The following is a 16,265-nucleotide window of genomic DNA, read 5'->3' on the forward strand; positions in this document are numbered from 1 at the left end:
CTAAACATATTACCAATAACATCTCCTTTACCACACTGGGAAATCCCCCAAGGCATGAACCGTGTATGGTTCACCCCTGAATCCCTCAAACCCAGCAAAGGACCTGGTGTCCAGGAAGGTACTTGGGAAGTTGGCACTGGATATACGACTGCCCAAGTCAACTGCACTGGGGCCACCAGAGGCCCATGTCCCACTCATGAAAATAGACACCATGAGGTAACACTCATTTTCCTGCTTCCAAACATTCACTGCCCCTCCCCTCCGGCAGGGCTCAAAAGACCCCTGGCTACCCCAGAATGTCAGCTAAAGACAAAGACCAGCCCCTCCTTCAGCCAGTGACGTGCGCCAGCCCAGATGTGGGCCCTGCTCAGTCCCAGACTCCCCAGGGAGCTCACATCGATCAGATCGGAGACGTCATGGATGTAGTATTTGCTTATAGCTGCGTTGGTGGCTGCCAGATTGAGTAAGTAGTCATTCCGGGCCTTTGTGCATTTCAGCTTGTTTTCAGAGTACTTGGCCTGCCTCTGGAAGAAGAAAAGAGTAGACATAAAAAAAGCCATTTAAGAGGACGGGATTTGTGATTTTTTTTTTTTTTTAAGAGACAGGGTGTTGCTGTGTCATCCAGGCTGGAGTGCAGTGGTGTGATCATAGCTCACTTGAGCCTTAACTCCTGGACTCAAACAATCCTCCCACCTCAGCCTCCTGAGTAGCTGGGACTATAGATGCATGTCATCACACCTGCCTAGTTTTTGTTTTTAAAGTTTTTTGGAGAGAGTGGGGTCTCACTACGTTGCCCAGGCTGGTCTGGAACTCCCGGCCTCAAGCCATCCTCTCACCTCAGCTTCCCAAGTGTTGGGATTACAGGCGTGAGCCATAATGCCCGGCCCAGTGATTTTTTTTTCTTTATAGTAACTTCCTGCCACCCAAGCCCTGCACAGACACACCTATGGAAGACCTCCAACTGCTAGATGAGTAAGGGTTGGACCTGGACTCAGGCAGCCCCTTTACATTGCACCTGCACAGCCAATGAGGACACTAGATAAGCAGCAGCCTCCGACTGTCCTTGCTAGGGTAGGGTGTAAATCAGATCCCTGGCCGGGAGCATTGGCCTGTAATCCCAACACTTTGGGAGGCCAAGGCAGGCATATCACCTGAGGTTAGGAGATCAAGACCAGCCTGGCCAACAGGGCAAAACCCTATCTCTACTAAAAATACAAAAATTAGCTGGGTGTGGTGGCCCGCAGCTGTAGTACCAGCTACTTGGGAGGCTGGGGTAGGAGAATCACTTGAACCCAGGAGGCAGAGGTTGCAGTATGTGGAGATTGCACCGCTGCACTCCAGGTCTAAGTGACAGAAGGAGACTCCGTCTCAATCAATCAATCAATAAATAAGACCCCTACCCAGCAACCTCCAGTGACGAACCAAACTGTTGCTTGCGCCTGAGAAGCCGTCCATGGCCTGGTCCCATCCACTTCTCAAGCTCCACCTTCCCCCATGCTCCCCCTCACTTGCTCAGCCTCCTTGATTCATCCTTTAAGACGGCAAGTTCATTCCTATCTCAAGGCCCTCAGACTCATGATTCCCTCAGCCTTGGCCTAAGGTTTTGAGGCCAGATTGGCCTTCAATAACAAGCTCATCTACCTCTCCCACTCCCTCTGCCCACCCCTGCCCGACTCTTTTCTTTATAAGCACTTCCACCACCTGAAATTGTTGTTTTTTGTTTTTTTTCCCTACCCTTTCATTTATTTGTTGATTGTCAGTGACCTCCCATTAGAAAATAAGTGGGGTTAGGGACTTGATCTACCTTGTTCATTGCTAGGTCTGGAGCACCCAGAACTGTCCCTGCACAGGGTAGGTATTCAGTCATTTTCAGTGACTGGAGGACAGGAGGGAGGAGGATGACTGGATGGGAGTGGTGGGGAGAGGCGGGGTGAGGTAGCCAGAGCAGCCCATCTCAGCTGGGACCCAAATGCCTCCCAGGGAGCTGCTCCTCTCTGGGCCAGCCTGGGAATGGAGCAGGAAAGAGTAAGCGGGCTGCAGAGCTGTCCCCTGCTCCTTGCAGACTGATGAGTCCCATTGCTGCGTAAAAGTCAGGTCTCTGTAAATAAATGGTTTTCCTCCTTCGCCTAGACATTCTTACACCTTCCTATTCCACAGTGAGTTCTCAACCTTTTAATTCTCTTCAGAGATCTCTAACTTTTCTCCAGGGTCGTGGCAGTTACATCCTACACCAGCCACGCACCCAACCCCCACAGAGAGTTTTGATATTCTTGGCCTATTTCCAGTGGCCCACTATGACCATGACCCTGAGACCATGTTTAGCCCTTCATAGACTCATAAAATGTTATACCTAGGAAGGATGTTAAAGGTATTTTCGTTAAACTCATCTATTTTATAGGTGAGGAAATAACTGGAGAGAAGTGGCTTGCCCAAGAGCCAAGTAGCTAATCGAACTAAAAATAAAACTCTGAACTAAAAATCAGCCTCCGGACTTCTAGTCAGCACTCACTCTACCTCTCTGTTTCTCCCTGTGTTGTAGTCCTATCATTCCCTGCTTGGTTATTTTATTTTATTTTTATTTATTTTTACTATATTCACAGAGTCAGACAACCATTATCATTATCTAACTTTAGAATATTTTCATCATCCCAGAAAGAAACCCTGCACCTATTCACAGTTACTCCCCATTTTCCTCTTTCTTAGCCCCTGGAAACCAATCATCTATTTTCTATTTCTATTGATTTGTCTATGCTGGACATTTCATAAATGTAATTGTACAATATGTGGCCTTTCGTGACTGACTTCTTTCATTTAGCACACTGTTTTCAAAGTTCATCCATGTTGCAGTGTGTGTCAGCACTTCATTCCTTTTCATGGCTGAATAATATTCCATCACATGGATATACCACATTTCATTTTATTCAACCATTCATCAGCAGATGAACATCTGAGTCATTTCCATCTTTTGGCTATTATGAATAATACTGCTATTCATGTACAAGTCTTTGAATGGACGTATGTTTTTATTTTTCTTGGGTGGATACCTAGGAATAAAATTGTTGAGTCACATGGTAACTTAGTCTATGTTTAACATTTAGATTGCTTTCCAAAGTGATAGAATCATTGTACATTCCCTCTAGTAGTGTGTGAAGATTCCAATTTCTCCACATTGTTACCAATACTTCCTATAGTCTGCCTTTTTTTTTTTTTTCTTTTTTTGACAGAGTCTTGTTCTATCACCCAGGCTGGAGTAGAGTGGCGCAATCTTGGCTCACTGCAAGCTCTGCCTTCTGAGTTCACGCCATTCTCCTGCCTCAGCCTCCTGAGTAGCTGGGACTACAGGCACCCACCACCATGCCTGGGTAATTTTTTATATTTTTGGTAGAGACGGGGTTTCACCTTGTTAGCCAGGATGGTCTCAATCTCCTGACCTTGTGATCCGCCCACCTTGGCCTCCCAGAGTGCTGGGACTACAGGCATGAGCCACCACACCCGGTCCTAGTCTGCCTTTTTAAGTCTAGCTATCCTTGTGGGTGTGAAGTGATACTTCATTGAGTTTGATTTGCATTTCCTTAATCACTAATGATAGAGATAATCTTTTTTTTTTTTTTGAGACAAGGTCTCACTCTGTTGCCCAGGCTGGAGTGCAGTGATGTGATCATGGCTCACTGCCACCTCGACCTCCTCAGGTAATCCTCCTACCTCAGCCTCCCAAGTAGCTGGGACTACAGGCACATGACACCACACCTGCCTAATTTGTCTATTTTTTGTAGCGATGGGGTTCTGCCATATTGCCCAACCTGGTCTCGAACTCCTGAGCTCAAACAATCTGCCCACCTCGGCCTCCCAAAGTGTTAGGATTAGAGGAGTGAAGCACCATGCCTGGCCCAGACAGTATTTTCATGTACTTGTTGGCCACTCGTACATGTTTTTTTAAGAGCAACATCTATTCAAATTCTTTGCCTTTTTTTTTCCCCCCATAGAGATGGAGTTTTGCCATTTTACCCAGGCTGGTCTCGAACTCCTGGGCTCAAACAATACTCCCGCCTTGGACTCCCAAAGTGCTGATATTACAGGCATGAGCCACCGTGGCCAGACCTACAGCACTGTTTTTAACTAAATCTGGATAGGGTTTCACGATTCTCAGTCCAGCGCTCTGGGCAATTGATCAGAATTGACATGAGAGATGAGACGAATTTGCCACTCCTGTCAGATTTCAAAACTGCAGCTCAGGCTGGGCGTGGTGGCTCACGCCTGTAATCCCAGCACTTTGGGAGGCCGAGGTGGGCGGATCACAAGGTCAGGAGATCGAGACCATGGTGAAACCCCGTCTCTACTAAAAATAGAAAAAATTAGCCGGGCGCAGGGGCAGGCGCCTGTAGTCCCAGCTACTCGGGAGGCTGAGGCAGGAGAATGGCGTGAACCCGGGAGGCAGAGCTTGCAGTGAGCCGAGATTGCGCCACTGCACTCCAGCCTGGGCGACAGAGCGAGACTCCGTCTCAAAAAAAAAAAAAAAAAAAAAAAAAAACTGCAGCTCAGAGAGGTGTTATAAAAGTGGCATTTTCAAAACCCAGCCCATCTGACTCCGAAGCTAGAATTCCTTCCACCACACCCTACTAAAGGACTTTTCCAGAATCAATACACAAGGATTTTAACTCTCTCATCTTTGAGTTGGCAATGGAAATTTTGGAATGAGCCCTTCACCAGGTTTCCAGGCGCTGGTCCCTCTTGTTGAGACACATTCAGTAATCAGTTCCCACCTCACCCCCAGCCCTTACCCTTGGCCATTAAATTGGCCTTTGGAACAAGCCCCTGCTCCCACTAATGCCTGGTGATTCCAGGTCATCTGAGAAGGTGCTTGCTGGGTGTGAACCTCATCACAGTTCAGCTTACTTGTGAGTTGAGCACCTCGTCTGCCTGCTGACTTTAGCATTAAGCCAGGCCTAACCAGTGCTAGCAGGGGCACGTCCGGCCCTGCTTCCACTAGAACACCAATCTCCAAAAGATGAGATACTGGCTACATTGTCCCATCCCCCGTACCCACCACCACCCCACTGGGATATGGGGAAAAAGGGGAAGTCTAAGGCTGTCCGCCAAGAGCATGGCCCTCCCCTTTGTGCCCTGTCCCCAATTGCTCCCAGCCCAGGGCCCCCACTCGCCTTCTCCTTCATCTTCTCAATCTTCTTCACAGAGCTGCGGCGCTGGGGCCGGTCCTCGTGCCGGAGCAGGTTCATGCTGAGGTCTCCTGACTTATTGAACTGCTTCTCCTCCTGCTTCTCAGCCTCCTTCAGCTTGCTTTCTGCACTGATGCTCTCTGCATGGTACATGTGGTAGGTTTTCATGACCTGGGGGCGCACAAGTAGGGGAAATCAGCACCCAGCTATGACCCACCATGGCCTTCCCTGTTGCTCCTGGCTCCATACCAAGTTCTACGCTCTAGTTGGCTGCTGCCCTGGTCCCACAACACGCTCTGGACACCTGCTTTCCTTTACTTTTGCACAGACTCTCTGAGGACTGGATATCATCAACAACATCATTAAACCCTAACTAAGAGCCAGGCATGGGCTAGTAAAGAGGAAATTCAAAAATAATAAATAAATAAATAAATAAATAAATAAATAAATAAGAAGGAAATTTAAAAGGGTAACCATAGCTCCAAGCATCTGGGCACTGTCAGAAGTGACAAGGCAAGCCCAGCCCTTGCTCAGCTATCCTCTCTAGCCCTGCCAGCAGTGACTGTGGCATCCCTCCCTCTCCTCCCAGTGCCGCAGGGATAGCCCCTCCTCACATACCCACGGGAATTGAATGGGGAACATCCTTCTTATACACAAATCATTTTCTCAGCTGTTTCCTGAAGTACAATGGGCTGCAAATGGCTCTGTACCCAAAATGAGTAACATTAAGTAACCCAATAGATATTCTATGTTCTCTGGAATAAATTCATCCTTGCCTATAAAAACAATTCCTCCTGTAATCCCAGCACTTTGGGAGGCCGAGGCGGGAGGATCACGAAGTCAGGAGATCAAGACCATCCTGGCTAACATGGTGAAACTCCGTCTCTACTAAACAAAATACAAAAAATTAGCCAGGCATGGTGGCAGGCGCCTGTAGTCCCGGCTATTTGGGAGGCTGAGGCAGGAGAATGGCGCGAACCAGGGAGGCGGAGCTTGCAATGAGCCGAGATCGTGCCACTGCACTCCAGCCTGGGTGACAGAGCGAGACTCCGTCTCAAAAAAAAAAAAAAAAAAAAAGGAAACAATTCCTATAAAGCAAATTGCACTTTGCTACTCTACTTCCATAATAGAAAATGAATATTGTTATTACAGGGGAAATTACTGAGCCAGAAGAAATTCTAGACATCATCTAACCCAACAACCTTTCAGTTTGACAAACAGGGAAACTGAGGCTCAGAAGTGCCAAGTATCACCAAGTATCAGTACAGAGACACCAAACTTTACATCCATGTATCCAGGATCACAAGCAAAATATAGAACTTCTGCTACACCAGAAAGATCCCTCATGCCCCTTTGCAGCCAATACCTGACCCCACTCCAGCCCCAATCATAGGTTTGCCTTCTGTCGTGTGTTCCAGAATCCAGTTCCATGGAATCATACAATATAAAGTCCTTTGGGTCAGCCCTCTTTTTACTCAGCATAATTTTTCTGAGATTCACTGATGATGCTGTACATATCAGAACTTCTTTTTTATGGCTAAGTATTCCATTGCATGGTTATGCCACAATCTGTTTACTTAGTCATATGTCCATAGCTACTCGAGGTGTTTACAGGTTTTAATTATTTTGGATAAAGCTGCTATGAATGCTTAGGTACATTTCTTTGTGTGGACATGTATTTTCATTTTTCTTAGGTAAATACCCAGGGGTGGGATGAAGGGTCATATGGTAAACACATATTTAACCATACTGGACATCCGGACTCTCACTTTTAATCCACCACTTTTTCTACCAGATCATCCTAGATTGTCTGTATCATTTTTTTATAAATAGAGATGGAGTTTTGCCATGTTGTCCAAGCTCATCTCGAACTCCTGGGCTCACGTGATCCTCCCGCCTCAGCCTCCCAAAGTGCTGGTATTACAGGTGTGAACCACCACACCCAGCCCTTAATGAATTTCTTTAATTCATTACCACTTTCTGAGCAGGCATCAATACTTTTAGTAGCTTGAACACTGACTGGGCTGCTCCATACCAATAGCATTTTTGCTGGTCCCCAACTAGAAATGTACTTTTCTTTTGCAATGCCAAGTGTATGATCATCTTTCTATGCTCAGAAACTTCTGAAATCCATGGCTCCTGGGCCTTGTTCATTCTCTCCTGTGGTTTGGATTACTATAACAGCTAATAGAATAAAGGCTTCCCCCTGGGAATGAAATGTGCTCCTATCTAACCAAGCCCTGTAAGTCCCTGTAAGTCGGAGAACTCAGAATGAATTCCTGGCCAACCCTAAAATCTTATTCCTTGTCATTTGAAGTGCTGTGAAGTGAGTTTATTAGAATGAGGAATTCTGTGCCTTTTTTTAAAGACAGAGTTTCACTCTTGTTGCCCAGGTTGGAGTACAGTGGCACGATCTCGGCTCACTGCAACCTCCACCTTCTGGGTTCAAGTGATTCTCCTGCCTCAGTCTCTCAAGTAGCTGAGATTACAGGCGCCCGCCACCACACCTGGCTAATTTTTATATTTTAGTAGAGATGAGGTTTCACCATGTTTGTCAGGCTGGTCTTGAGCTCCTGATCTCAGGTGATCCACCCGCCTCGGCCTCCCAAAGTGCTAGGATTACAGGTGTGAGCCACTGTACCCAGCCTCTGTGACTTTTATCATTAAATCACAGCACTGATTCATTGCTCAGAAAGTTCTCTTTGCCACAGCCCAGGAGTCAATGTGGCAACATCTACTGCAGATCATAGAAGGTAGGAATATGGACAAATGTCTGGGTTGAATCCTGATGCTCCCACTCGCCAGCTGTGTGGCTTTGGACAAGTCACACAACCTCTCTGACCTCTGCTTCCTCATATGTAAAACACGGATAATAATAGCACTTACTTCCTAGGCTGCTTGTGAGCACTAAATGAGTCAGTTTCTGTCAAGTGCTGAGAACAATACCTTCCACATAGTAAGAGCCATGGAGGTATCTATCAAGTGCTACCACCACCATCATCATCATCATTATCATCCCTGATTTGGGCTCAGGGTTTAAGAACCTTAAACATGCTCACTTGGAAATGCTTACAAGCTCTGGAGAACATTAACTAATGTAAAATATATATATATTTTAAGCCATGTTTCTCCTTTCTTCCTTTATCCTAAAAATCTCCCAAACTTGTAAAACAATACCAAGATTTAAAATTCAGTCAACTTTTCTTCGTGGGTCTTGGTGGAAAGATTGCTTCTCTGCATTCCATCCATTTTTGTTCATTTGCAATCTCTCTAAGACTCCTAAAAACCCCCTTCTTGCTGATTTCATCCTCTCTGTATGCCAGTTCCACCAAGATCACATCCAAATAACTCAACGGACCAGAAAATGTGCCATATTGATGCGTTCTCGACATCTAGTGGCCAAAAGGGGTGACTGCAGACTTGCAGATAATCAAAGCAGGTGCCTATTTTGATGATCTTCATGCCTTGGTTTAAAGGACACTGGGGCCTGTCAGAGGTGGTGGCAGCAGGAAGAGCATCAGGATAAATAGCTAATGCATGTAGGTGATGGGCCGATAGGTGCAGCAAACCACCATGGCACACGTTTACCTGTGTAACAAACCTGCGTGTCCTGCACATGTATCCTGGAACTTAAAATAAAAATAAAATAAATGAGTCCACTGAGTCATTTGGATATGGTCTTGGTGGAACTGGCATACGGAGAGGATGAAATCAGCAGGAAGGGGGTTTCTAGGAGTTTTAGGGAGATTACAAATGAGCAAAAATGGATGGAATGCAAAGAAGAAATAAAATAATACAAAACAGGTGTGGCTAAAGGGTGGGAACACATGTCGCAGCTGTCTCCAGGACCCCACCTTCCCCCTTCGACATGTCCCTCCACATCCACAGACAACCCTGGTTTCTTTGCCTCACCACCATATTGCTGGTGTTTTTCATGTCTGGATCCCATCCCTGTCTGCGTTCAACGATTCCTGCTACATCTCCTTTTTCTATTTTGGCTTCTGAGTCTGCCTGCCTCGCCACGAATCTGTCATCTGCGCTGGGTAGTTCAGGGGAAAAGACAGCCTTTCTATTTACAGCTAGATCTTCCTGTCCAATCACCATGCATCCATCCACTCACTCAAGGTCAGCAGCCCAGCTGGGTGTTCTCAATTCGCACATATCCTTTGCCTAGTTTTCTTTTTTTATTTTCTCTCCCTTTACATCATTTTCTACTCTTCTTGAGCCACAGAGTACTCTTCCTGCACTCTGACAGGCCAAACTTCCCAGGATAGCCTCTAAACTTCATTCCAAAAATCCCATGCTTGGAGAAGATAACCCAAATACCCTGGGGCCAAACTCCCATGATCTACTTGATTCCTGATTCCAAGAATAACAGTGAACTCCACTGCCCAGGGTCACTTATGACAGACAGCTGCCACCAAAGAGTTCACCTGGAGGTTTCTCTGAAAGGATTCTATTTGTACCCAGAATCCTCTAGATGTTTTTATTTAATTACCTGATACATGGGCTTCAGCATGAATGGTCCTTAGCTCAATAGATGAGAACAGTTGGCTCAATATTGCCAGTCCAGGATGCATTAAATAATATTTAACCTTATCTATTACTTCAAAGTTTGCACACCTCTTTCTAGGAGCCCTTCTAGTGAAGGAGCATTTCAATGAGTCCTTTCCCCAAACCTGGGAGGCAGTGTGATGACAGTAACAACAATGATAGCAGCTAGCATCTATTGAGCACTTATTACATGCCAGGCCTTGCTTTATGCACTTTACCTATATTAACTCATTTATTTCTCACAAAACCCCTATGAGATAGGCATCCTATGATCCCTGCTTTATAGATGAGAAAACCATGGCCCAGAATAGGTCAGTAAGTTTCTCTAGGTGAAAAGCTGGTAAGTGGAGTCAGGGTTCAAAGCCAAGGTGGCTGACCCCACAGCCTGGGCCTACTGAACACACGCTTGTTTTGCTTCCCCTGTACCCCTTTCTCAACTGTAAAACAGGGGTGAAAGGCTCCTCCAGCCCACTGGAATTAGGGAGACTTGGTTTTGAGACTCGGCCTTCCCACTACTTGCTGGGTGGCTGTGGAGAGGCGTGTCCTTTCCGTGCCCACCTGGTAAAGATCAGAAGGGGGTAGATGGGGAAAGTGCTCTGTCAACTGCAAATTGTCAAGTGACCAACTGCCAGCAGCAGTGTGCCTGGGGCTGGGAAGGGGCAGAGGCAGATGCAGGAGCTCAGCTGAGGCCAAATCACCAAACTGGGGATGTCTGAAGGGCCCCTCAGAGGTACCCATCCGCCTGATGCCAGCTAATGGGTTCACTTTCCAGCCCTCCAGACCCTATTCAGGGAGTCTAGGGAAGGACCTCGTAGGGACGTGTCACTTAAGATCACTATTCTTGGACCCAGTTCAGTTGCATGTGTTCTCAGAATGTAAGGGCCAAAAGGTCCTCCATAACTCTTGGTGTCCTAGCCCCTCACTTAAGGAAATGGAGGCTCAGAAATAGCAAGAGTGAGCTGAGCGTGGTGGCTCACGCCTGTAATCCCAGCACTTTGGGAGGCCAAGACGGGTGGACCACAAGGTCAGGAGTTTGGGACCAGCCTGGCCAACATAGTGAAACCCCGTCTCTACTAAAAAAATACAAAAATTAGCTGGGCGTGGTGGTGGGTGCCTGTACTCCTAGCTACTCAGGAGGCTGAGGCAGGAGAATCGTTTGAACCCAGGAGGCAGAGGTTACAGTGAACCAAGATTGTGCCACTGCACCCCAGCCTGAGCGACACGGCGAGACTCTATCTCAAAAAGAAAACAAAGAAAAGAAAAGAAAAGAGCAAGAGTGCTGTCCAAAGTCACACAAAAAGCCAGGCAGAGCTGGGACCGCAGGCCGGGTCTGCTGCCCGCTAAGCATTGCCTCTTCTGGTAATCACACTGCTTTTTGCTTTGCACACATTGCCTTTTGCCTCTTCCCTGATCCTCAGATTCTGAAAACAGCAAAGTTTTATCTGCACCATCTTTCAGCCCCTCATTTAGATGCAAAAGAAGGCAAACAGAATCTGGAAGTTAACAGCATCCATAAAGGGACACCTGGGGCAGGATAAGGATCAGTTGTTAGAAAACAGCTTCTCAATGTTGCAGTCCCTGTGTGCTTCTTCCACCCTGCAGACAGGGCTGTCCCTGGGCACAGTGGCTCTCTGCTTCCAGCATTTGTGTATGGGTGAAACCCTAGGCTAGTGCATGACCAAGACCTCCTTGAAGGAAAAGAGAAGCAAAGTCCTGAGGCCAGGATCTTGTTCATGATAGTATTCTCTGTACCAGAGCAGAGCCTGTTACCCAGCAAGTATCAATATATATTTGCATGAATGAATGACTCTGGCTGGACTGGCTGGATCAACAGATCAAAAGATCAATGGATCAATGAATATGGCTGAATGGATGGGTAGATGGATGGATGGACAGATGAACAGATGGGTGGGTGGGTGAATAAATGCAGGGATGGGTAGATAGAAGGGAGAGTGGATGAAAGGGAGAAAGGAAGAGAAGAAGGCAGGGAGGGAGGGTAAAATGAGGGAGGTACAGTTCTATTGCCTTTGTTCTGCTGAGCATAATTGGAAGTATGGAGATAGCTGTACTGTCAATCACTAAATATTTATTGAGCAGTTCATTATGTGCCAGGTACTATGCTAGGCAAAACTACAGTGTGTAAGACATGCAGGTCGCCACCCTCATAGGATCCACACTGTAGTAGAGATACAGGCAATTGTACAAGTGATGATCACATGGTGTGATAAGTGCAATGATGAAGGGAGTCCTAGGCACTATAGGAAGGTTTCCTGGAGGAAGTGACATCTAAACTGAACACTGCAGGAAGAGTAGCTGTTAGATGGGTGAGCAGGGCTTGGGGTGGGGGTGGAGTGTCCCAGGCAAAGGGAGCAGAGTGAGCATTAGCCCAGGGGAGCAGGAGGCAAACAGGACTGAGGAGCAGCTGATAGCTGGAGGAACACCAGGTATGTCTCAGCACCAGCCAATGGAACCACTTCCTCATCCTCCCCCAGGGACTCCCCCTCAGTGGACATCTGTTGTTTTTCTCTGCCCAGATTCATCCAGTCTTCCTTCTTTGGGAACAGCTCCCCTAATTTTATTTTGAGGAAATCCCCCAAATTCCCCTCCACTATTCTCAGTACATGTGGTTCATGGGAAGCTGACATCACCCTGCAATCCTGGGGTGGCCATGAGACCCTGGCCTGGCCAATCCATAAACTTATGTTCATCTGACAATAGGAAGCTCAGCTAGGCCATTAGATGCTACCCTGGGGCTTTGCTGGAAACACTGGGAAGGGAGTATTCTCTTTCCACTGGAGGATGGGGAGAGGCTAATGGGAGGAGAATTTGTAGTACTAGGGACCACCTTTGTCACCACATGGGAGAAGCCTGCCAGATCACGAAGTCCATGTAGAGGAAAACAAACCAGAAATGGGAGACTGATTCCCAAAGGTGGATAAATGGATGGATGGATGGATGGATGGATGGATGGATGGATGGATGGATGATGGATGATGGATGGAGGATGGATGGATGGATGGATAGATAGATGGATGGATGGATGGATTGGAAAGAGTGGGGAAGGAAGGTAGGAAGAGAGGGAAGGAGGGAAAGGGGTAAAATGGGGGAGGCATAGTTCTACTGCCTTTGATCTAGTGAGTATATTGGTGGGGAGAACAGCTACACCTTCAATTATTAAATATTTATTTATGTGTCAGGTACTATACCAAATGCACTACAGTCAAAATACAGTATAGAAGACAGATGGGGTCTCTGGTCTCACAGAGTACATGCTGTATTGGTGAGACAGACAAATCAGTGTGTGAGCCCCTGGATCCAGCTAGACTTGTGCGACATGTTCATGTGATTCAATAGAGTGTCATTTTTATCTAAGCCAGTTTGCACTGGATTCCAGTCCCTTGCCACTAAATGAATCCTAAAAGGCAGACTTCTTTCCCTTTGAGCCTTCCCAACTACCCATATCAGTCCTGATCCCAACCGGCCAGGCTCAGTGCAGTGACTCAGGAGCAGTGCTGACTGGGCGGAGGCTCCCTCCCACATCCCAGGTGCTGCTTCTCACCACTCTAACTGCTGCTCCTTCTGCCCCTCTCTGCACCCAGGAACTGTCGACTGTTGATCAGATACCATCTCTTCTCTGGCGCCTTCCTGATGCTCAGGAGATTTCATCACCCCCTCTTCCAAGTTCCCTCACACTGTCGTATCCCCACTAAGACACCCATCATAGTGTACAGCCACATCTCATGGTCTGGATATGCTGATGATCAATACATGTATTCTTAGTGAACGGGTGTCTGGGCAGGACAGCAGAAAGAGAGAGGAAGGTTACCTAGAGGGAAACCTCTTCCGTTCTGCTTAGGACCAGTTCCATCCCTGGATGACACTGTGCACACACCCTGGCTGGCAGGCTGTGACAGCCCCGAAGAGCTGCCTTGCCCTGAGTCTGAGCCAGGACCCTGGTCTCCCTTCCAGGGCACAGTGGCATGAAGATCAAAGCCTGGCAGGAGCCTCAGTATTCCTCAAACTCCACACCTTCATTCCACAGACAGCGTAAACCGAATGCCAGAGCCCCACTATCTGGCACTGGGTCAGTGTTTCCACTTGTGATAGCAAGGTAACTTTCGGTGTCTTGGGAAGGAAACACTGCCAAACTGGACACTAGTAACATAGCAACCGAGGTGATATGGGGATGGAGGAAGAGTCAGGAGATACACTTCTCTCTGTGTACCTTCTGGCACTATTTACTTTTATTAACCCCTTTCAGCTCTCTGAGAATCCTTCTGATTACATCAGGAGGAAAAACCAGTCGGTGCCCACACATCTTCAGAGCTTCTCGCCTGCCACTCCGGCAGGCACAAGCTTGAATGCACAACACTGCTTGATTTTCACTTAACTAACAGAACGCTTCTATTTATACCAAACTGTGTTTCATCTGCTAATGTGAAGTATCATTTCCTTCCACAATAAATGCCGGTTCGTAGTTTATTTTTTAACTTTAAATTTTAATTTTTTTAAGATGGGGTCTCACTCTGTCCCCCAGACTGGAGTGCAGTAGTGCAATCACAGCTCACTGCAGCCTTCACCTCCCAGGCTCAGGTAATCCTCCCACCTCAGCCTCCCAGGTAGCTGGGACTATAGGTACCCGCTAACATGCCTCGCTAATTTTTTGGGTGCGTGCACAGTGTCATCCAGGGATGGAACTGGTCCTAAGCAGAACGGAAGAGGTCATAATGCCACCTACCTCAAAGGGTTATGATGAGGATGAAATGGATCAGTACATGCAAAGCATTTAGACCAGCCCCTGGCCTTCAATAAGCACTGTACATGATTGGAGGCTCTAGTTATTCATGAGATGAAACAATCTCCAAAATATACCTACAAAAGCAAAGCAAGATGCAGAATAATAAGTACAGTTGTCACCACTTGCATAAAACAGGAATGTGTGGGATATGCCCAAATGTGTGTGCTGATTGATGGATAAAGGATCTCTGGAAGAAGACATGGCTAAACTAGACACTAGTAACCTAGTAACTGAGGTTATATGGAGATGCAGGAAGAGTCAGGAGACATGCTTCTTCCTGTGTACCTTCTTTTATTGTTTAATTACTATCTTATTTATTTTTTAAACAAGAGTATGTATCTTCTACTTCTAAATTTAAATATTAAACAATTTTTTAAAAAAGGAAAGTCGTCCAGTTCAAGTATGCAGCCAGCATCACAGACAGCAGGCCTGGAGGATGGGAAATGAAGGAGGAGGTGGTTTCACGTTTTCCAGCAAAACATTCTTAGGGCTCTGGCTGGCCCAGTGGAGATGGGGAATGGAGAAGAAAGATTCCGAACTATGTAGGAAAAATATTTATGCCTCATTTTTTCATAAAAGACACAATGACTCAGGACTTAGGTTTGCTAGGCACTGGGCTATACTCTATGCCAATCACTCTCCCCAGAATAATCCAGACAAATGAACTGGCAGCAACCCCATGTTCCAGGGAGGGACTGGGCTCAGAGGGTTTGTGTGGCAGGGCCTTCAAGTCAGGCCCAGCTGACTCTAACACCTGTGCTCTTCCAGCACACAGGGCTGCTTTCCACTAATTACCTAACACTGGGGAAGCTTAAAAAGGGAGGGGAGGTCAACTTAAAGAAATATATTCAGTAAATGACAGAGGGCCCATGATAGGATGAAGCTGTGGGGCTGTACCTGAATGTCATCCTAGAAAGACAAGCAGTGAGCCCAGGGTGGAGCTGGGACCAGAACTTGGGCTCCTGGGCGTCCAGTCTGAGCTCTCTCTACCACCCCCATGTCTCAGGGCAGTCATGAGGAGGGAGACACCTTTGCCAAAACTTGCCTGTTGGCCCAGAGTTGATGTCATATCCCTGAGCCCACACAAAATCAATCGAGGCTTGAACAAGTAAAAGGTAAAGTGATTCATGGCTCCAGTTAGGGTCTACCTGTGACCAGCTGCCGCTAGGTACGAATGGACACTCCTCAGGCCCTCCCCACATGGCAAAGAACAAAGTCACTGGGCCTGTCCTGCAGCCCTGGACTTGGAAGGCCGGCCCACAGCTTGCAGCAGAGCTGCTGAACACACAGGAAGAGACAGGTGGGGGGATGCTGGATGTTCACCAGTTACTGACACACATGTATTTCATAATCTAGAGATATACTGAAAATCTCAACACATTTTTAGCCAAATAGTGAAAACACAGTGGAGTTTATAGTTTGTGAGTTGTTTTGTTTTGATTTGCCTCTTCTAGAAGGATTGCCATACTGGTCCACATTCTTCACCTCTGCCCTTTTTCTCTCCCAGGTCAATACATGAACGAAAGCTATATTGTGTCAGGCTGATGGGAGTTCGAGAGAAAAGAAGTGGAGTGGGATACATGTGTGTGCATGCTTGCATGTATGTGTATGTACATGCATGCATGTGAATGTGCATATGCGCTACTGTGTGGTCCATGCCAAACTGCACGTGCATGTATGCAAATGTGTATGTGTGCACATGTGTGCACAAACACTCATGCTAGCATGCTTTAGAAAGG

The 16,265-nt window shown here is 46.9% G+C and overlaps 1 protein-coding gene across 3 annotated transcripts in view; it reads right to left on the minus strand.

Moving 5' to 3' along the window:
* Positions 1–16,265, minus strand: part of SRGAP3 (SLIT-ROBO Rho GTPase activating protein 3) — a 269,429-nt gene that overhangs the window by 75,344 nt on the left and 177,820 nt on the right. For all 3 annotated transcript variants that reach the window (XM_015130346.3, XM_077993349.1, XM_015130344.3), the window contains exons 5-6: positions 5,160–5,345; positions 396–524 (exon numbers count right to left, since the gene is read on the minus strand). In XM_015130346.3, coding sequence (XP_014985832.2) covers positions 396–524; positions 5,160–5,345 — 315 coding nt within the window. The remainder of the gene's footprint in view (positions 1–395; positions 525–5,159; positions 5,346–16,265) is intronic.

The sequence above is a fragment of the Macaca mulatta genome, chromosome 2, assembly GCF_049350105.2.
Source record: "Macaca mulatta isolate MMU2019108-1 chromosome 2, T2T-MMU8v2.0, whole genome shotgun sequence".
In the NCBI taxonomy this organism is placed as follows: Eukaryota; Metazoa; Chordata; class Mammalia; order Primates; family Cercopithecidae; genus Macaca; species Macaca mulatta.